Source organism: Chanodichthys erythropterus, chromosome 21 (genome assembly GCF_024489055.1).
Source record: "Chanodichthys erythropterus isolate Z2021 chromosome 21, ASM2448905v1, whole genome shotgun sequence".
NCBI lineage: Eukaryota > Metazoa > Chordata > Actinopteri > Cypriniformes > Xenocyprididae > Chanodichthys > Chanodichthys erythropterus.
Window position 1 is genome coordinate 1709159 of NC_090241.1, and position 21651 is coordinate 1730809.

The following is a 21651-nucleotide window of genomic DNA, read 5'->3' on the forward strand; positions in this document are numbered from 1 at the left end:
GCACAGTATTAAAGGAAAATATTAAGACTTGCATTGGGTCTGACCTCCCTATGAGGTTAAATAGATTACCTAGAAAACAACTATGGTTAGGTCTGTGAGGTAGAGCTAAGAATCATCAGCATAGCAATTATATTAGATTTGTATATGTAGAAGATTGAAGCCAGAGGGAACCGAGCATGTAATGGGAGAACAACAGAGCCCTAAGATGGATCCTTTGGCATTCCCACATGACAGGCTCAGTTTATGAGGAGAAATTACTGATACTAACAAAAAATGTCCTCTACTGCCTATACCAGCCAGACAGCAAGAGACACTTCACTGAAAACCTGCTTCAAAGCTTCATGAAGTAGTGTTTTGAAATCGCCCATCACTAGATATTGTGTCCATGTTCCAATCTGTCTTGGAGTGCACACACAGAAAGCAACTTGAGGAACAGTATCACTTTCGTGGCTTAATGCATTTTTAATAACTCTTTTTATTATCAAACCTGTTCTGCAGTTTAGCAACAGTAGACTGATTTGAACATTAAGTTTTTAGGGAGGAATGAAAGCGAGGAGTGAAGGAAAGAAATGCACTAAAATCGCACAGCCCTAGTTTCTTGCTTTCTCTGCTTTCCGCAAAGACGTTGCAAATTTATTGTCCTTTTCAGACAAATGGTAGAACTGCCAGACCAGTGGATGTAGTAAAGCAATGCATAGAAAAAATGTCTAATGAATTTTGCATAATCTGATCAGCCTTTATAGAGAGCACTGATCAAACTATATAAAGCTATTATTGGTCGATAATGATCAGCACCCGATCAAGCACCCTTTCCAGCTAGAGGATCTCTAGCTGTATCTCTCTAGTCAATTTACTGCCAGTACACACTGCTGAAAGCCTGTAAGAAATACTGCTTCTGCACAAAAAGCGTACATGAAATTACTCATAGCAGATATATACGGGTGGAGCTGGGGGAGGTTGAGGGATTCTCAGCAACTATTGCAGCTTTGAGTTCCCCTTGAAAGGGAACAGATCACATACCAACTTTTATTTCTGCTAAAGCATTGTGCTGGTTTCAAGCTAGACAAAATGCATTATTAAACTGTGTGTGAGAATACATGAATGCGAGAGAAGAACAGTATACTTTAGTGAAAACCATTAAAAGAAAAATACATAGAAATATAAGAGTAGGTATTGTGCCCAATGCAATGCTACCTGTGTCATACATCAGAAGTTTGCGACCACTGTATTTTCTTTTGGGAAATATGATGATTATACCTGCTGGGCATCATTCTGTTATAGAGCAAAATCAGATGGCAAGGTTAGTGTCATTGCCCCAGAGACATGGTGTGTCAAAAACTCAAATAACTTGACCTCACAAAGCCTTTAACCGCTGAAAGAAACAGTACTGGCACATATCTGTGATGGCCAATAACAATTTCTTCTCTCATTTTTAAACATTAAAGGTGTGATGATGCTAAAACTGGCCTGTTTTTGGATGCTTTACCATATAGGCAGCCATCCACACAGGTTCATGGCTGATGTGGAGATTTGTCATCTGTTGCTGATTATATGATATATGCAGATAGCTGAAGAGGCTCCAAATAGAAGGTGTTCTGAAGTCTTCTAAATCCATGTGATAGGTTGTGCAAGGTACAGAATAAAATTTTAATTGTTGTTCACTGAAAATCTTCCCCTTTGCTGTGAATTTGATCTGTTGGCCTCCATTGTCAAAGCTTGACCCAGAAGAGAAACTGTATGGAAGATAGTGGATCTGTCATCTGTACTAACATGTATAGGTTTAATGACATTTCAAAAGGGTGAGCAAATGATGGCAGAAGTTTCATTTTTGAGTGATCTAGTATAGAGAATACTGTTTCTAATGCAGAAAACTTACAAAGTGAGTCTATAAAGGCCCGTTCACACCAAGAACGGTAACTATAAAGATAACGATAACTATATAGTTCTAAGAATCATTCTAAATATAAAAGAATAGCACTGTCCACACCACAGCTATAATGATATAGACAAACGATATCATTAGGATCTCTTTCAGAATGTTTTTTTTTTTCCAGCTGTTGAACGATAAAACACTGACAGCCAATCAGATCCATTCTAATTTAAGGGCTCGCGCATTTAAAGTGGCAGACAATATTGCGGAGAAGTTAACCACGAGGTCCCAAAAAAGTGAAATCCAACCCCTTTTTTTCAAGGATACATTAAAGAAAATGGATATATGGAAAACAATCGGTCATACCTTCGGAATAAATGGTGAGAAGTATTAACGATGAGATCATTAAGCCAGACTAGCAAACAGTGTAAAACAAAAAATACTTCAGATATCCAGCGCTAGTTTCGACTACATTGTCTTGCTTCCTTTAAAGTTGTAGTGAAAAAGACTAGGTGTTGTTTTTATTCCACTATACTGACTTTGTCTGCTAAATTCTCTGTTAGATTAGATCGATTACACTAGCTATTCATTCGAAACATAGCATGCTGAGGACATCTGCTGGTTAAAGCCATGTAAATGCAACAAGAACAGCGAAAACATGTTGTACACACTTTGAAACTGCAGTGCGTGAGCTTAGAATAAACAGACTCTTATCATTCGTAGGTGTGGACGCAAATATAGTTATCGTTATAGTTATCTCTATAGTTGTCATTCTTGGGGTGAAAGGGCCTTAATGCTCATGAGACTATTTTTAATTTTTATAACCTCTCTTTCAGACGTTGCTCATTCTCAAGGTCCAGTAAACAGCAGCCTTTACGCCCAAGTTCAGAAGAAAGACTCTCTTGAGGGTATTGTGTCTGCCAGTGATGCTTATTCAACCAACCGTACTCCTCCTGTAGTAGAACACGCTCTTCCTCTTCCAGTGGCCAACCATCCACTCCCGGCTGCAGACCACGCCCTTTCTGTCAGCAGTGACTCAGGCAACTCCACTGCTTCTGTTAAGACAGACCGCACAGATGATGCTCAACAGTCTTTGTCATCCTCGGGGCCTGTGAGCCAAGCTCCCCCTGAGACTGCAATTAGCCCTTGTGAGAACCGAGAGTTGGAACAGCTTCTGAGTGGTTCTGAGGGACCACCACATCTCCCTCATCAGAATTTCCTCGCTTTTGCCAACACAAGCCCAGGGGGTGGTGTGCGGCACCTTGTGCCTGCCCAAGTCCACGTTAACGGACAAGCAGGTGCTGAGCGTGAAACTGATATTATTGACGACGAGTTACCGGAAAGCCAGGTTGGAGATAACAGTGCAGGCAGTCTTGGCACACTCTCCTCCTTTGAGGGTCAAGATACACCAGCTGACAGCAAAGCAGTCACTGAATCCACTGTAGTAGAAGTAGACAGACAACGTGACACCTTCCTAGAGCGAAGGCCTAAAAAGGAGATGCCTGTCCATCAGCTTCGAGGGTCATCATCAGCACATGGACTGATAGACTACAGTGGGCAGAACGAAGGCATGTATCGCTCGCAGTCATACGGTGGCCTGGTGCTGGATGGTGGACCTCGATACTTGCCGCAAGCTCCTGAACGTAATACCAGCAGCCGAGAAGCAGTGCAACGAGGGCTCAGTGCTTGGCATCAATATGGTCTTGTGGATGACCCATTCTTTGGCTCGAATGGTGCCCTTCCACACTTCCCAACTCGTGGAGGAGGATCACAGCAGGATGTCGAACAGTCTATAGATGCCCTAAACATGCTCATGCTTGACTTGGAGCCTTCACATACACCAGTTCCCAAGTCTCAGAGTGCTCCCCCAGGTGAGAATATCTCAGCTTTCCATCCACCTTTTGCCCAGACTCTAGCCAGACCTTCTTACCAGGCTGACCAGGCCATTTATAGTGTCACTGGTGGCCCGCCTCTCTCTTCCTCTGCCAGTTTTGGCCAGTCCTCACAAAGATCATCACCCGCTTACCCCATGACTCCACTATCTGAGCATCATCAAAGGAGTTACCAGTCCCCTCAGACCCATTCACCAATCTATCAGCAAGATCCCTACAGTATCCGAGGAGGATCTGTTACAACACCATCCCCAACTTTACCCCTGCCATCTCCAATCAAACCCCAGTATGTCTACCCAGGAACTAGCGAGGCGTCTTACTCTCCAGATCTTCAGGGCATATTCCCAGGCCCTCAGAGAAGCTACAGCACATCGTCATCACCACTCCCCCCTGTTACCCCTGCAAAAGAGCCTGAGCCAAAGTCTGAGGAAGAGATGCCGAACCTTGAGGGTCTTGTGGCCCAACGTGTGGCAGGTGAGGAAGAAGGAAACACTTTTCTTCTGAATACACAGCTTTTGATGAATATAAGAGGGGTGAAATTTGAAAGAAAAAAAAAAACAGTAAAATAGGTTATGTACAGAAATAGATTTTCTTAGTTTTACCTCTGTAATTTAGAGAAAACCGAGAAAAAAGCTAGACAAATGTAGCTGAAGTTGGCCCACGTTTATTGTTCATTTAAAAGTTTGTAAGTGACAACTTGATGGATAATCAGGATATGATTCTACCTAGCCTTAGCACTCATTTTTACATCATGAGATGTAATGCATCTCCTGATTTAGTCCTATAGGAGATAGACTAAACATATAAACATTGGAAAAAATTTCCCTTCAAGTATGTCCCAGGGCAAGGGCCTAGTTTGGGGGGGGGGGGGGGGTGGTTGTAACTGATGGATTTGAATATTGGGGGGTTACCTCCCCCCCATCTCCCCCACAAACTACGCCCCTGTCCCAGGGCATGGATATACAATGAACACATGTTCTAATATTGAACTATAAAGTTGACCTACACACTAAAGAATGATGAAAGAAGATTACAGCGGTGTCATCACGTCTCCTGTGGATGTAGAGTATTTCTGGCAGACACTCACACCGTTTACATCAACACTGTCCTCTGTGTAGAAGTCAAGCTGCAAAGATGTAAGTCATTAGCAGCCAGAATAGACCTTACCATGCTGTGCTTCAGCTACCATGCATTCTCTGGCTTGGGCAACAGACTATTGAATTTACAGGAAAATAAATAGTTACACCACCTTCTGGCAATGAATTGAATTGCTGGGATGAGCTTTCTGAAGCAAACTTATTCTAAAACCCAGCCTTGCAAAATATACTTCATTTGACTCGTACGCATACTCAAGTGTTTGATGCTTGCACAGTTTTGAGCAATCTCTCGCCATGACTTACAACCCATATAAACCTAGAGTTGTACAAATGAGGGTACTTTCTAACAATCTGCTCAATCTGTCATCTATATAGGCCTCCATTGTTGCTGTAGCTTGCATGTGTTCCGGTCTGTTCTGTTTATGCAGTTTTTCTTTGAGTACCTTGTGAATTGATGCCCGCAGAGCATGGTTACCACCTTGTGGATAAGCTAATTACTGCCAAAAAAAGTTAAATGCGCATGTGCAACCTGTAAAAAATCTGCCGTTGCATGTACAGTACGTGTGTACTCTTCTGATGAAGAAATTTGCACCCTTGCGTACGTGTAAAAAGTGAAGTATACTTTTGGCTTCAGTAGGCTGTTGTGTCTCTTGTGCCTCTTAGCATTATAGCAGGCCTCTATATCATTTTAGTTACTTGATTATTTAATCACATAAAGCCCCATACAATTACAAAAACAGATTCTAGTAATGAAGCATTGTCACCAAGTGTGTAGCAATGTGACAGGTTCCAGAAATTAGGGTTCAGATTCACCATTTTTTCCTTTTTCTTGTTTTTCCCCTATCTGTCTATCTCTGCTTTGGCATATGGACCACCCCTCACACCATTGATACCCCACCTGCATCTTCACTCTCCTCTTCTTCTGCTTCAACCCACTCCATTATTTCTCCACCCAGAGTACAACGCTCGCATCCGGGGCATCTCCAAGAGCATGTCCTTCCGGTCCGAACATCATCGTTCCTATTCCTTCTCTGGTTTGTCCCCTCTCACGATCCTCCACCTCTCCATCTCCTACTCCCTTCTATTCTCTTTCTACATCTCTGTCATCTTACTTGCACATTCTGCCTTGATTTGTTTTGTTTTGTTTTATTATTATTATTTTTTAATATATATGGTAATATTTAGGGGCCAAGCACTGAAGGTGTGCAGGTAATGATAGTGAAGATTTAAGTGCACAGCATTATTGGGATCCCAGCACAAAGTCATCAAGAATATCACATTTTGGGGTGTAACGTCTGAACAATACTGTATATCACAGATTATTTCTGATTTATATCACTGGAATGCTTGGGTCAAGAGAAATGCAAATTTGTATATTATTTAATGTCCATCAAGTAGGAGCATTTTCTGTCTCAATATCAATAATTATCAAAACCATGTTAAAGTTTAAATCCAACATGGCTGCTCCATTTTTAATTAAATGGCTATAACTTTTGAATGCAACCAACTATTATCACAATTGTTGGTACACATATGTAAGGCCTGGATCTGAGGAGCTTTCAGTCATCAAAATCATTGAGTTATGTGGTGCCTGGCCTATTATAGTAAAATAGCTGTAAACAAAATACATATTTAATAGATATTTAGGAAATGCAGTAAAGTAAGGAATATTTATGGCATTTTCTCAAATCACCTGCAAAAGGTTAAAATTAGACCATGGTTAGGCCTACACATGATCTGCATTTGCTTGAAGAACTTAGAACACTCTTCCGTGTTCTTTAGGATCACATTCACGTACAGTAACCCCAGATGAAGCCATGCCAACTACACGCCGACGAACCACCAGTGAGAGCCAGTACCTCAGCAGCCAAAATGACAGTGCAGCCCACGGGGTGTGTTCTCCATTGAAGCCTGTATCTCCAGAGTTTGTCAACACAATTGCAATGAACCCAGGTGGACAACCCAAGGAGGTATTTAATTTAACATTGTATTGTTTTAAACAAGTTATTGTTAAGTGGTTTTACTTTGTGTATTACCATATATAGCACAATAGATTATTATTGATTGTACTGTAATATTTTCTAATCCTATATGTTTCCCTTTCAGAAGCCTGTGCATAGTTACAGGGAGGCCTTTGATGAGATGGTATCAGTTCCTGTTAGTCCAACCCGCAGTAGTGGTGGTGAGATATATCTCCTGTCCTGACTCCTACCTATCCTGTTTTGCCCAAAACCTTGCCACAGACCCCATGTTTGAACATGTGAAATCAATAAACAAAAAAATGAAAAAGTAAAGCTAAATGTGAAGATGAAGATGTAATTTGTGCTTTTTTACTTTCATGATATTTTTATTAATTAATGCTACTTTCAGAATGTGATAAACCAGTGAATACTTCCATTCCATCATGATATTAATTCCTCTGTTGAAAAAATGTTTTGTATGGACTAAACACATAGTTATGGAAGTAATGGCTTTCAAATACCAAACAATGATGAAAACATTGGTAGAAATAATTTGCATTGAATACTGAACTTACATAGAATTTTACACAAAAATGCTTTCTCTGTTGTGACAAGGGAGGCTGCAGGTGAAAAACTATTCTGTGGCAAGGTTAGGTGAAATGCTGAATGCTTAAATGCCTTTTACCCTGACCTATTTATTTATTTACCAGCATGTTTAGAGATGTGAGAAGCGGCCCATGCATAACAAGAGGTTTGATACTATGTATCAGTACTGATTTTGTTGTTCTAACTACCTCTGGAATAAGTTAAATACTTATATATGTATATTGTAATAGTTTAGCTCGTTCATACAAAGTTTAAGGATTAGTTTACTTCAGAATTAAAATTTCCTGATAGTTTGCTCATCCCCATGTCATCCAAGATGTTCATGTCTTTCTTTCTTCAGTCAAAAAGAAATATTTTTTACAGGATTTTCTCCATATAGTGGACTTCACTGGGGTTCAACGGGTTGAAGGTTCAAATGTCAGTTTCAGTGTAGCTTCAAAGAGCTCTACATGATCCCAGACGAGGAATAAGAGTCTTATCTAGAGAAACCAATGGTCAATTAAAAAAAAAAAAAAAAATCATTTATAAACTTTAACCACAAATGGTCATCTTGCACAAAACAACGATGTCTGACGATTTTGAAGCTGCAAAAGAAAATGTTTTTTGAGTTTTTCGCCCTATCGCAGTACTTCAGCCTACATCACGCGTGACCTTTCCAGCGTGATTACGTAATGCGTGGAGCATCACAGAGCAGTGCAAGATGAGCATTTGTGGTTAAAAAATGTGTTTGGTTTTTTTTTGTTTTTTTTTAGTAAATGAGCGATGGTTTCTCTAGATAAGACTCTTATTCCTCGTCTGGGATCATGTAGAGCTCTTTGAAGCTGCACTGAAACTGACATTTGGACCTTCAACCCGTTGAACCCCAGTGAAGTCCACTATATGGAGAAAAATCCTGGAATGTTTCATTTCTTTTCAACTGAAGAAAGAAAGACGTAAACATCTTGGATGACATGGGGGTGAGTAAATTCTGAATTGAACTAATCATTTAATGATTTAAGGGAAGCCTCTTATAAGACTTAAAATAACTCATATTTTCAACACTCGTATATTTAATTTCAATGGCTTCTGATTTTGGCCATTTGCATGAATCAAGGGCACTCAACTCCTCCTTGCTGCTTAAATTATGGACATTATTTACCTCAAATATGTATACAATTTTTCTGATGGACAGCTTAAACCCGACAATCAAAGTCTTTTTTCCTAACTTTTGTTTAAATAGGCCATTCTGGTCAGGCCACTCATTCAGCCACAGGCCTGAAGGCCCAGAACCCTGCAGAAGCTCTGGTACAACAAAGCAGCTCAGGTGAGTACCTATAAAACCAGTCTGGTCAACTGTAAACTATTATTTAATGTAAAGGATTCATTTTTATATTTTCAAATTTTGCAATAATTTAATAAGTGCATTGCTTGGTTTATTAATCATTACATGGCTAGTAGAGTTCATTAATACCCCATTGCCCCACACCTCTCATTTATCTGCAGTGCTGATTTCTGTCACTGTCTCCCTGCTATGCATTCACATTCACACTGTTAATATTGCCTTAAAAAAAAAAAAAAAAAACTCCAAAAACTGTCATTGCTCCTCTTTCTCTTTTTATGTCTGCCGCTGTCAGATTCTGATTCTAGTGATGGTATGGAAGGTAAGAGTATTTTGAGATGACAGTGGAAACTCTAACAATGACATGTTCATTATACTCAAGAATGCTACACATTCACTCCTGTTAACTCCTGAAATCCCTTCTTGTTTATGTGACTTGTATTGAAATGGTATTTCAGTATTATAGTGTCAACAATATTTTGACAAAAGTCTCTTGAAGTTTTTTTCCTAATAAAATTCATATGATAAATAAACATGCCCAAACACCTTCCATTCGTTGTAATAAATGGATATACTGGATATACTTCTTTTTCATGCGTACGCCTGAAACGTCTTGCAAAGTATACTTCATTTGACTCGTACACATACACAGGCGTTCAATGCATGCGCAGTTTTGAACAATCTCTTGCCAAGAGGTACAACCCATGTAAACATCTGTATTCTTTCATGTTAGAGTTGTATAAATGAGGGTACTTTCTAATCTCTTCGTACAATCTCTCGTCTATGTAGGCCTCCATTGTCACTGTAGCTTGCATGCGTTACTGTTTATGCAGTTTTTCTTTAACTACCTTGTGAATCGACGCCCCCAGGGCACGGTTGCCACCTTGTGGATAAACTAATTACTGCAACAACAAAAAATAAAAATAAATAAATGGTCATGTGCAACTTGCACGTACAAAGATGACGAAATTTGCATCATGCGCTCTGTACACTGACCCTCACATACGCGTAAAAAGTGAAGTATACTTTGGGCTTTAGGCAGCATAAAGTGTATCAAAAAGAAAAATAATTATTTAATTGAGGTATTTTAACATATATTTCTGTAACACTTTACAATAAGGTTTCATTAGTTAACTACAGTACTTTAGTTAACATGAACTAAGAATTAACAATATTTCCACAGCATTTATTAATCCTAGGCCTTGTTTCACAGACAAGCCAGGATTAGGCCTTAGCTCAATTAAGGCATTTAAGTAGCTTTTATAAATGTACCCTAGAAAAAAACAAAAAAAACATTACAGGTGTGCATCTTGAGACAAAACAATGGCTCTGGCATATTTTAAGATATATCAGTGCAAGTTGCTTTCAGTTAAAACAGCTCAAACATGCATTTTAAGCCTTCTGTGCAATTTCATGTTAATTTCAACATTTACTAATGCATTAAAATCAAATGTTGTATTTGTTAACATTAGTTAATGCACTGAGAACTAACATAATGAATGAACAACTGGATTTTTAATAACTAACATTAACAAACATTAATAAATACTGTTAGTTCATGTTAGTTAGTACATTAACTAATGTTAACAAATGAACCTTAATGTAAAGTGTTACTGATATTTCTGTGTCATAATAAATCCAGTATAACTCTTGTCATAATTAAAATGATAATGTTTACATTGGTCAGCAATATTTCTCAATGATAATTCTGAATTTTGTCATAAAATATACTATATTAACAGAAGTTGTTGCATTGAATTTCGATTCATTCAGACCAAGAGAGGCTAATGCTGCTTCTGATGATCTACTGTCCTTTAGAGTTTAGTTTCAATGTGCTCCAGTACACCTGTCTGAACTATTTTCAGGTGTGTTTGATTAAAGTTGAGGCTAAACTCTGCAGACAGTTGCTCTCCAGAAGCAGGGTCGGCTTCCCCTGATTTAGACAATGCCCTGAGCATGCTTCAGGACAGCACCAGCATGTTTAGAAGGTCATTCTCCGAACTGACATTGGTATTCTTTGGCCTTAAGTCATGATCCTGCTCTTTTAGATTCAGCACATCATGAGTAATGGGCTAGTTGCATATGGCCGCCATGTAGGATTTTTCTAGTGAGTGTGTGTGCATAGACACTTGCCTGATGCCAGTGCAGAGAGCTGAAGAATGCCCAAAATTATCTTTTGTAGTTGTTTATAGAATCTGTTTTAACACTTAAAATAAAACATAATAAAAAGATTTATGTAAAAACAAGGTAAGACATTATACAGCGCCATCAGTTAGCTCTTCACACCCATCAATAAATATTTTATTTCTCAAAAATATTCATATTGCATGCACTTGTTGTGCAACATTTGAACTGAAATGTAAAAAAATATCTTAAAATGATTATACCTATACACTGGAAACCTGTAGCCTACTTGGACCAGAAAAACATGTTTAGTAGTTCCCTGAGAACAGACATACGAAAGCTTACAACTACAGGAATAACAATGATTAGAGAGTTGTTTGCATAAATCATCCCTTAAACATCTGCACGTTTGCCCTGTGAGACACAGGCTATAATTTATCTCCATTAATACTATTTTCTCAGTTCTGTGCATATTTTCATCAACTTGTTCCATCAATATTGTCACCACATATATTACATTTACATATATCTATCTTTTTAGATACAAACAAGGACTGTAAAAAGATAATCTTAATAAATAGTTACGATTAATTTACATTTCTTTAACTGTAGTTAACGCAAACAGTTTTCAATAAGAGTTGTGTGTATATTTTAATCATAGTAAAATATGTTGCATGCGCTGCTTATAGACACCAGACAGAAAATGATGTATGCAACAGATGCTCTATACTCATCTCACTTGTACAAAAGCAAATGCAGTAATTAATTGAAATGCATGGGGAATTACAAACACTGAACTTTATATGCAAACATGTAATAATTAATTATTACATGTTTGCATAAAAAGTTCACTGTTTGTATTTCACCTGTGCATTTCAATTAATTATTGCATATATTAAAAAATACAGTTAACACTTAGCAATAATAATACTACCAAATAAAGTTACTAAATTATGTTGTCTTTCATCTCTGATAGACCATCATCTTCTGTTTAATAAAAAAAAAAACAACACACACATTCATTATATCTATCCAAGTTTCATATAGAAGTTTCTCCTTACAGTAAAAGCGAATGTCGCTAAGACTGGAAGAGTATGAGCGGAAGTAAACATGCACACACTTGCATCGCCAAAGCTCACCGGCGCCATCTTGTGCATCTGGCCCATACAATGTCACCCATCCATCATCATCTGCCATTTTGAATTTTGTTAAAAAACCAACTGTTTTGAACTCATCCTAGAGCTTTCATCACATCATCCCCAAATTTGTGTCATGTAATGTTGAGACAGTGTCAGTAAAAGTTATTCACAGATATATATTGTTGTTGCATTCCCAAGTTATATTTCTTGTTTGTTTTTGTTTTTTTGTTTTTCTTGTAGATCCACATGGTTTCATGGGAACAGGAGTCCGAGGAGGAAGTTTGATTTCTCCTATGCAGCATCCATACCCTTCTGCTTTTGAAAGACCAGTTCCTCCTGCCCACACTTTCAACCAACCTCAGCCAGTTAACAATGCTAGCTCTGATGGGTAAGTGTTGTTATCTGACAACTGTGACCACCCTTTTTTTTTTTTTAAATAATAGGCAACTATGCAGGAAGTAATTCAGGACAGTACTACATTAACACTTCAGCTACTGCTATTAACTAATATGGAAGCAAGAGTACCTAATCAGTAAGTTAAAGAAAATTTAGGATTGAAATAGTTCCTTATTAGGTAATCAATAACTACTGAATACAATTAACCTCATTATAAATAATTGTCCATTTATTACTAATCACAACATAAACATGTGCCTGAGATGTGAGCAATTGCTCTGAACATGATCCTAAAATGCATCACTAATTACTTAGTCGCTTTTCTAGAACTAATGTACTACCAAAATATATGTGTCCTCAATTGTTTGGGTGAAATCTGTTTTCTTTTATGTACTCATACTTTCTCTATTTTATCTCTTTTGCTTTCGAACAGTTTTGGCAGTCAGCCTGCCTTTCCATCATTTCCATCTGAGCCCATCCGGGCTCCTCTCTTCCCAGACACCTTCACTTACCTTAACCCTGATGAGGCCACTGTCAACATCATGGGTGTTCATCATGTCCCAGGAAGCCCCAACACACTCCACCGTACAGTGGCCACCAATACACCACCAAGCCCTGCCCTTCAACGTAGGCTTGGCGGTCAAAGCAGCCCTGCCTTGGGGCGACGTATACAAACAGCCAGTGGCAGCAGTGAACCAACCACTCCCAACAGTCCTCTTGTGGGTCGTAGTGGCAAATTCATCCCGCCAAGCCCTGTGTTAGACCGTCACCCCTCACCTGCTCCAGTTGCTTCTAGCCCAGATCACAAAGCCCCATCTAGGGGCCGGGCCACTCCAGATGAGAGACATGGGGCACAGTCCAGGCAAAGCACCACTTCTATGCTTCAGCCTGGACCTGCTACTCCCACATTTCCTCTTGAGCAATCCTGTAGCCCCTCACTGTTCTTGCCCCTGGACATAAGACCGGGATCCATTGCAGGAAATACTGAAAGTGTTACAGCAGACAGCGCAGAAAGTAGGAAAACCCCTACTCCTACACAGTTGTCACCACAAGGACCTGCAATCACCTCAATATATGGTAAGATAAGAAATACAGCTAGGAAGCATGTGAAGAGATGTATGTACTTATTTGATCGATTATTCAGTAAACCATTTATTCTTTTCAGCCGATGGACCTCCAGATATTAGATTGAATATCAAATTTGTTCAAGATACATCCAAATATTGGTACAAACCAGAAATCTCCAGGGAACAAGGTGAGAGGTTCAACACAAACTGTTTTCTCTGAATCCATGTAGATTTGAGCCAAACCCATCTGTCACAGGAGAGCTCTCGAGATCCACTTTCCTGCAGAGCTTATGCTGCCTTCACATGCTGTTGGAATCATCGTAAATACGAGTTTCCTAGTTGAAAATTAGACATAAATGTTATTCTGAGATAATTTTGATACACAAGTTTGCTGATTGCTGCTGTAACTGGTCTATCTTTACTGTGTGCTTTGCATGTCCGTTATATCCATCAGGCATATTTAATAAGTAAAATATTTAGATACTGCTAGAGTTTGATAGGAGAATAAATCAATGCAAAATTCTGGTTTGATTCTGAGTTTTTCCGAATGCATCGCGTTCTCTCTAGAATCGATTCTGAGCAGTGTTTTAACAGCAGATGGCACTGCGTGCTTTAGAAACAGCCGTACTTGAACTCAGTGTACACACCACTTGAACCTTCTATAAAATAATTCATAAAGTTCGAAAAGGTTGAATTGAATTACAAGGGTGTTTTCAGTGGGCTGTTTACATTAATGTCATCTCATAAAAGCATTCTGAGGTGTAGAGTACATTCTCAGACAGAGTGCTCTTCTTCATGAGCATTTGAGTGTTTGGTTAAAAACTACCCTAGAGCGCCATCTGCAGTTATAAACTAAGCTCAGAATCAATTCCAGAGAGAATCGTGATGCATTCGGAAAATCTCAGAATAGAGTCATGCATCGATTTATTGTCCCAGCCCTATTAGAGACTGTTTGTGTTTTTCTTCTTCATTCTGTTGGTGTTAAAATAACATTTGCAGCATGATTCCTAATTAATTCCAACAACAAAGCACTTGAATGCGACAAACTCGTAATTATGACTTCAGAAATGGGAAGTAGAAAATTCCTGATCGCATGTGAAGGCAGTATTAGCCCCAAATCTAATCAAACACACCTGAACAAGCTAATCAAGGTCTTCACGATGACTAGAAAGTTACATGGTGCTTCTCAGTACTCAAATTGATGCATCCTCATCAAAGTTAGCCATCTTGTAGGACATCTCAACTCTTTTATTGCACTGCGAGGAGCAAGGAAACTTTCTGAGGAGTCATGAGCGAGGATACACAGGTGTATCCTTCCCTCACATCCTAAGGGGGTGGAGCTGAGATGTGAGAAAAGGAAACGAGGATGCACAAAAAAAAGAAGCACCCATTGGCTTGTGAGTTTGATCAGGGTTGGAGGTAAACTCTGCAGGGAAGTGGATCTCGAGGGCTAGAGTTGCCCAGCCCTTTCAAAACACCACTGTCATTACAGAAGATGTGTAGTTACTGTGTTTTGCCTTTGTGGGGAAGTATAGATGACTGGTGATACATTTACTCATTTGTATGTTTCAGCCATTTGTATTCTCAAAGATCGTGAACCTGGAGCATTTGTCATTCGAGACAGTAATTCGTTCAGAGGAGCATATGGATTGGCCATGAAAGTAGCCTCTCCCCCTCCAATGGTGCAGCAGAACAAGAAAGGTAAAATTACTCTTCGTGCATCATGCCAGTCGTCACTGAACAGACCTTCCTCCTCATTTATCTTTTGTTCTTACTTTGAAGTTGGAGACATCACAAATGAGTTGGTACGACACTTCCTGATTGAAACAAGTGCCAAGGGCGTGAGACTTAAGGGTTGCCCAAACGAACCGTACTTCGGTATGATGAATTCCAACAGACGTTTGTATTTCTGTCTGCTGTCTATTATACTGACTTAAATTGGTACTCTTTGAATAGTATGTCTATAGTCTTGTTTGTGTACTGTAACTCTTTTATGTGTGTATGTGTTTGTTTGCAGGGTGTCTGTCTGCTCTCGTATATCAACATGCCATCACACCTCTGGCTCTTCCATGCAAGCTTATGATCCCTACAAGAGGTGAGAATGGCATTGCCACCCCATTTCTGCAGCCTAACTGACCTCTTCTCAATGGATGGTGTTTTTGTTTGCATTCCCTAAACACTGACTGCCCTGACTTGGTGTTGATTTGTATTTCATCAAATCAGTCTTTGGTTTTGAGTCTTCATGTCTTACTGTTTTTTGTGAACAGATCCAAATGAAGAAGCCTTGGAGTTAGCCACACCAACGAGTTCAACCATGGATTTATTAAAGCAGGGAGCAGGTAAGTCTCTCTTTCCCTTCCTTTATCACTCTCTGTATATCTTATTTGTCTTCTCATTTCTTGTCACTTTCCTACCACTTCAGGCCCTCCTAAACCTACTGAAGATTTTTATGGTAAATACAGCAAATCATCTCCTAGCTGGCATTTGTGTCCGTTTGCATGCTAATTTTATATGAACTACTTGCTATGAAAATCATCTACAGTACTTTCACCATGTGCACCTGAAACCAGTGTTGAGATAAGGTTATAGCAGCTAACCAGTGTTAATTTTGTTTGCCTTCACTTACTATCAGAAATTTGATAATTGGCAAAAAAAGACGAGACTAAAATGTGGTTATTGGCATAATTAGGCATAACATTACGAGCACTGACAGCTGAATAACACTGATTGTCTCTTCATCACGGCACCTGTTAGTGGATGGGATATATTAGGCAGCAAGTGAACATTTTGTTCTCAAAGTTGATGTGTAAGAAGCAGGAAAAATGGGCAAGTATAAGGATTTGAGCAAGAGCCAAATTGTGATGGCTAGATGACTGGGTCAGAGCATCTCCAAAACTGCAGCTCTTGTGGGGTGTTCCCGGTCTGCAGTGGTCAGTATCTATCAAAAGTGCTCCAAGGAAGGAACAGTGGTGAACTGGCGACAGGGTCAATGAAGGCTGGCCCGTGTGGTCCAATCAGACGAGCTACTGTAGCTCAAACTGCTCCAGAAGTTAATGCTGGTTCTGATAGAAAGGTGTCAGAATACACAGTGCATCAGTCTGTTGCGTATGGAGCTGCATAGCTGCAGACCAGTCAGGGTGATGCTGACCCCTGTCCACCGCCAAAAGAGCCAACAGTGGACACGTGAGCTTTAGAACTGGACCACGGAGCAATGGAAGAAGGGGGTCTGGTCTGATGAATCATGTTGGATGGCCGGGTGCATGTGCGTCGCTTACCTGGGGAACACATGGCATCAGGATGCACTATGGGAAGAAGGTGAGCCGGCAGAGACAGTGTGATGCTTTGGGCAATGTTCTGCTGGGAAACCTTGGGTACTGTGAGACGTACCACCTACCTAAGCATTGTTGCAGACCATGTACAGCCTTTCATGGAAACGGTATTCCCAGGTGGCTGTGGCTCTTTCAGCAGGATAATGCACAAAAATGGTTCAGGAATGGTTTGAGGAGCACAACAATGAGTTTGAGGTGTTGACTCGGTCTCCAAATTCCCCAGATCTCAATCCAATGGAGCATCTGTGGGATGTGCTGAACAAACAAGTCCGATCCATGGAGGCTCCACCTCACACCTTACAGGACTTAAAGGATCTGCTGCTAACATCTTGGTGCAGATACCACAGCACACCTTCAGGGGTCTAGAGGAGTCCATGCCTCCACGGGTCAGGGCTGTTTTGGCGGCAGAAGGGGGGCCAACACAATATTAGGAAGGTGCTCATAATGTTATGCCTGATCGGTGTATATATACAGTGTAGTTTTATTTACACATCAGATCATAGCTATGACTTTTTTTTAACTAACCCTATATATATTTTTGCATGATACTTTTATACTTTTTTCTTTTTGTGTGAGATAAAGTTTTGGGATGCAGGCTATATTTTGCTCTTATTTTATCTTTTTTTTTCTCCCAGCATGTAATGTTTTGTACATAAACTCTGTGGATATGGAATCTCTGACCGGTCCTCAGGCTGTGGCCAAAGCCATCACTGAAACACTTGCTGCCAAATCCGCTCCTACAGCAACCATTGTCCATTTCAAAGTGTCCACACAGGGCATCACACTCACCGACAATCAGAGAAAGTGAGTGGATTTAATAGGATTCATTTTGAATCAAGCATATGTGACCTCAGAATAACCAAATTTCTTTTTCCTTTAAGGATTTTTTTCAGACGTCATTACCCGATAAACATGATAACATACTGCAATTTGGACCCACAAGACAGAAAGTGAGTATTTTGGATATATATATTTTAGTTGATTGTTCTGCATGCTCCATGTACATTTCATCATTCCAGAAATATGTTTGACATTAAATTCAATAAGATCCTCATGCCTCGTTGTTCTTACAGGTGGAACAAAGCTGAGGGTGGAGTAGCAAAGTGAGTATGCCACATTGAATCATTGTATTTGTTAAAGACAGAATAAACAATTGCTCTAACAAATCTTTACTCTGCTTTATAATGCAGACTGTTTGGGTTTGTGGCTCGAAAACAAGGCAGCACGACTGATAATGTGAGTCACCTGTTTGCCGAGCTGGATCCAGACCAGCCTGCTTCAGACATTATCCGTTTTGTCACCAAAGTCATGCTGAACACCCAGAAACCTTGAGTGGCCGTCCAGCAACCATCTTGAGTTCTCCATACAAGTCTGAATTTTCTCGCCAAAGAGGATTTGGTTATTCTTATCTTACGTTTCCAGAGTGGATTATTCTTTTTACATACAGTATTGCTTTCTTTTCATCGAATAACTCTGGGGTTTGGGCTCTTACTCTTTCTTCTTTGTGAAGATTTGAAAACGATGCTGTTTTTTGAGTGAAGATCTTGCTGAAAAGCAGATTACGAATGTGCCAGGGTCAGTAGTAAGTGTGAATGGCAGGGATAAACGTATTCCCTCTGGCCTTCCATATGAGGAGGCAAGACTTTACAATAAAAAAATAATAATTTAATAAAAGATCACAAATAATATTTAGATAAAAATGTCATTATTGTGATTGAAGAACCAAAGGTAGAAAAAAATAAGAGAAAAAAAGATAACATCAGACAAGTCAAAAACTCTTTCTGTGTCCTCCTGTGAAAAGTATGAAGATTTTGCATGTTTGCTTGCAAGATTCACAAGAGTGTCATTTTCTCTGAATTCAGAGGACTTTAAAGCATTTTGCAGAATTTAGCTGTTCACTTCAACTTCAAATAACAGACCAAATCTGTTGAAATAAATGAAAAAAGTGGTCCAAAAAAATGGCACACACACAAAAAAAAAAAAAAAATGATAAAGAAAGAAAACACCTTGACCCCAGGCTTGCCAAATTGATCACCACATAAAGACTTGCTACACTTGCCTGTGGACATGGAACTAGAAAATCCACTTCAGTCACTGGAAACTTTCTGCCGAGATATCCATATGGATAGTAAAGATCACACTGGCTCTACCCACAATGTCCTGGCTGTGGTAGTAGATGTTTAGCTTTTTCTGAACTGTGCTCAACATCCCATTCACAGCTTTGCCCCAGTCAGTGACAAATACTGTATACGACAACATTTTGTTGCATACTATTTGAGTGCATGGGTAGATCCATTTTGTACTTGTCTTTAAAATGTATTATGACAAACCATTAACTGAATATTTATTTTTGTTGCAGTATTACTCATAACTAATATTTAAAAAATAGTGTATAGTCTACAGAAAAGAAAAAAAAAAACTTGACTTAAACGTTAAAAATGAATTATTTTAGCTAAAATATCGAAATCAGGTTTTGAGAAGCTCTTGATGTAAAATGTATGTTACAGTTTTGTCTTTTTGAATGTGTTCACTGTGTCATTGTTAGGTGTTTTAGAATGAAACGGCATGAATGTGGAAGAAAATATTTTAGATTAAAAAACACCAATACATGTATAAATTTGCCATGAGTGCTGCCATTATGTGTGTGAATCAAACAGCTCCTGCAGATGATGTGGATTATGTTATTGGTCAAAGGGAGGTCGGTTGTTTGCAGTTGTGAAAGAGGCGATGTAATAATATGTTTGCCATAAGAATATAACATTTTAATGTAATGCACCTTCTATCCTGTCAATGACTAGGTCGTTCCTTCTCTGTTCACCATCATTAAGTGCTTTATAATCATAGATGGGGCAAAAGAGATTGAATATAATAAATTATCTAAATTAATTGACAGGATGGAGGGTGTTTTGTTATTGGTTTCTCTATAGCAAGAGGCAACAAGTAAACTCTTGAGTTAACTAAGCCATTGGTAGAAAGTCAAAGTTGTTTGCAATGTTTAATAATTATTGTAAGGTTTTATTGTTTTTCAAAGTGAGTTCTGTTGCTGTTCCACTGTTTTGAGGAGAGTGATCGTGGATGAAGTGAGAGGAACTGTGGGGTTTACAGATATTTTGTCTATTTTCAAATGGTCAAAAAGGAGCAGTTTGACAGACCATGTGCAATTGAAAATAAAAACAAAAATCATAAAGTCAACCACTTTTAGTTTTATCTATTTTCAGGATGTTTTGTGGTCATGTTGATAGAGATCTTGTGATGAAACAGAAATGTATGCTGTCATTTTGTGGAATTACAATGCAGTTTAGGTTACTAATTATAATCAGTGTGTAGAACTTTTTCAACAGATGGCTGTGTTTTCACATTAAAGGATTAGTTCACTTCTGAATGAAAATTTCCTGATAATTTACTCTCCTCCATGTCATCCGAGATGTTCATGTCTTTCTTTCTTCAGTCGAAAAGAAATGAAGGTTTTTGAGGAAAACATTCCAGGATTTTTCTCCATATAGTGGACTTCACTGGGGTTCAACGGGTTGAAGGTCCAAATGTCAGTTTCAGTGCAGCTTCAAAGAGCTCTACATGATCCCAGACGAGGAATAAGAGTCTCATCTAGAGAAACTATTGCTAATTTTTTTAAAAATATATACTTTTTAACCACAAATGCTCATCTTACACTGCTCTGCTGCACCACGCATGACGTAATCGCGTTGGAAAGAAAATTTGAAATTTGAAAAATTTTATTTTCGCTAGATAAGACTCTTATTCCTCGTCTGGGATCATGTAGAGCTCTTTGAAGCTGCACTGAAACTGACATTTGGACCTTCAACCCGTTGAACCCCAGTGAAGTCCACTATATGGAGAAGCATCCTGGAATGTTTTCCTCAAAAACCTTTATGTCTTTCTTTCTTTAGTAGAAAAGAAATGAACATCTTGGATGACATGGGGGTGAGTAAATTTAAATTCTAAAGTGAACTAATCCTTTAAGGATCGAATATTACAATCTCCTGCAGTCAATCAATGTTTACAATTGACAAATCTGATTCTGATGTTTCTGATTTATGGCAGGGCTTTGAAAGAAAATTTTCATGGAAAGTCATGGTCACTTGTATTTACTGTATGCACAAAACTTGTGATGTTTATCTTATTCACGTTCACTTAAGTCTCAACTGCTTACAATATTGAGTGAAAATGCACTGTCAGCAGCACTAGTTATTACACAAGTGTTGGATAGGAACGCAAACAAATGCCATTGCACATCTATGCATCTAAAAATATGTTTAGCAACAAACACTACATTTGATTTTGCAAAGGATGAAAATTATACTTTTGTAATGATCAATGTGGTGTTAAACAGCACAGTTTAATAAGTCGAATATGAATAGATGAAGGTCAGATGAACAGATTTCTCAAATTGGATGCAAAAAAAATCTGAACTCTTAAGTGTTTTTTTATCTTTACTCACACAAATCGATATTAATCTGTTCCAGATACCTGTGTGAAAAAATCTGAATTGACTGACAGTGTAAATGCAGCCCCTATTTGTGGTGGTTCCTGTTCTTATATGTGATGTCAGCTTTACATGAACTCCTGTGTCAGCACTCTTATCATGTTCCTCTATTCTGGTTTAATTTGTGTACTAAAGTTTACACATTTATTTATTATTTTTATATTATTATTTAACTGTGTGTTAGGCATGTGCACAGACATCAAAGGGAGCTTGACTACCTGCCCTTTTTATATATATATATAAACACAATAACATTATTTAGATAATATTTAAATGTTTTTATTATCATAATTAGATATCTTTGCAACAAATACAGAATATACAAGCGTTATTTCTGGCATTTCATCTGTA

At 38.7% G+C, this 21651-nt stretch overlaps 1 protein-coding gene across 1 annotated transcript in view; it reads left to right on the forward strand.

The window, feature by feature from the left end:
• LOC137010705 (tensin-1-like) overlaps positions 1-20120 on the forward strand; it is a 44742-nt gene extending 24622 nt beyond the window's left edge. The window contains exons 14-31 of the mRNA XM_067372961.1: positions 2707-4236; positions 5816-5893; positions 6642-6829; positions 6966-7041; positions 8646-8729; positions 9040-9066; positions 12248-12395; positions 12837-13480; positions 13569-13658; positions 15043-15171; positions 15253-15348; positions 15488-15565; positions 15738-15809; positions 15893-15922; positions 17435-17603; positions 17681-17749; positions 17873-17902; positions 17990-20120. Coding sequence (XP_067229062.1) covers positions 2707-4236; positions 5816-5893; positions 6642-6829; positions 6966-7041; positions 8646-8729; positions 9040-9066; positions 12248-12395; positions 12837-13480; positions 13569-13658; positions 15043-15171; positions 15253-15348; positions 15488-15565; positions 15738-15809; positions 15893-15922; positions 17435-17603; positions 17681-17749; positions 17873-17902; positions 17990-18131 — 3680 coding nt within the window. The 3' untranslated portion in view covers positions 18132-20120. The remainder of the gene's footprint in view (positions 1-2706; positions 4237-5815; positions 5894-6641; positions 6830-6965; positions 7042-8645; positions 8730-9039; positions 9067-12247; positions 12396-12836; positions 13481-13568; positions 13659-15042; positions 15172-15252; positions 15349-15487; positions 15566-15737; positions 15810-15892; positions 15923-17434; positions 17604-17680; positions 17750-17872; positions 17903-17989) is intronic.
• Positions 20121-21651: the final 1531 nt, after the last annotated feature.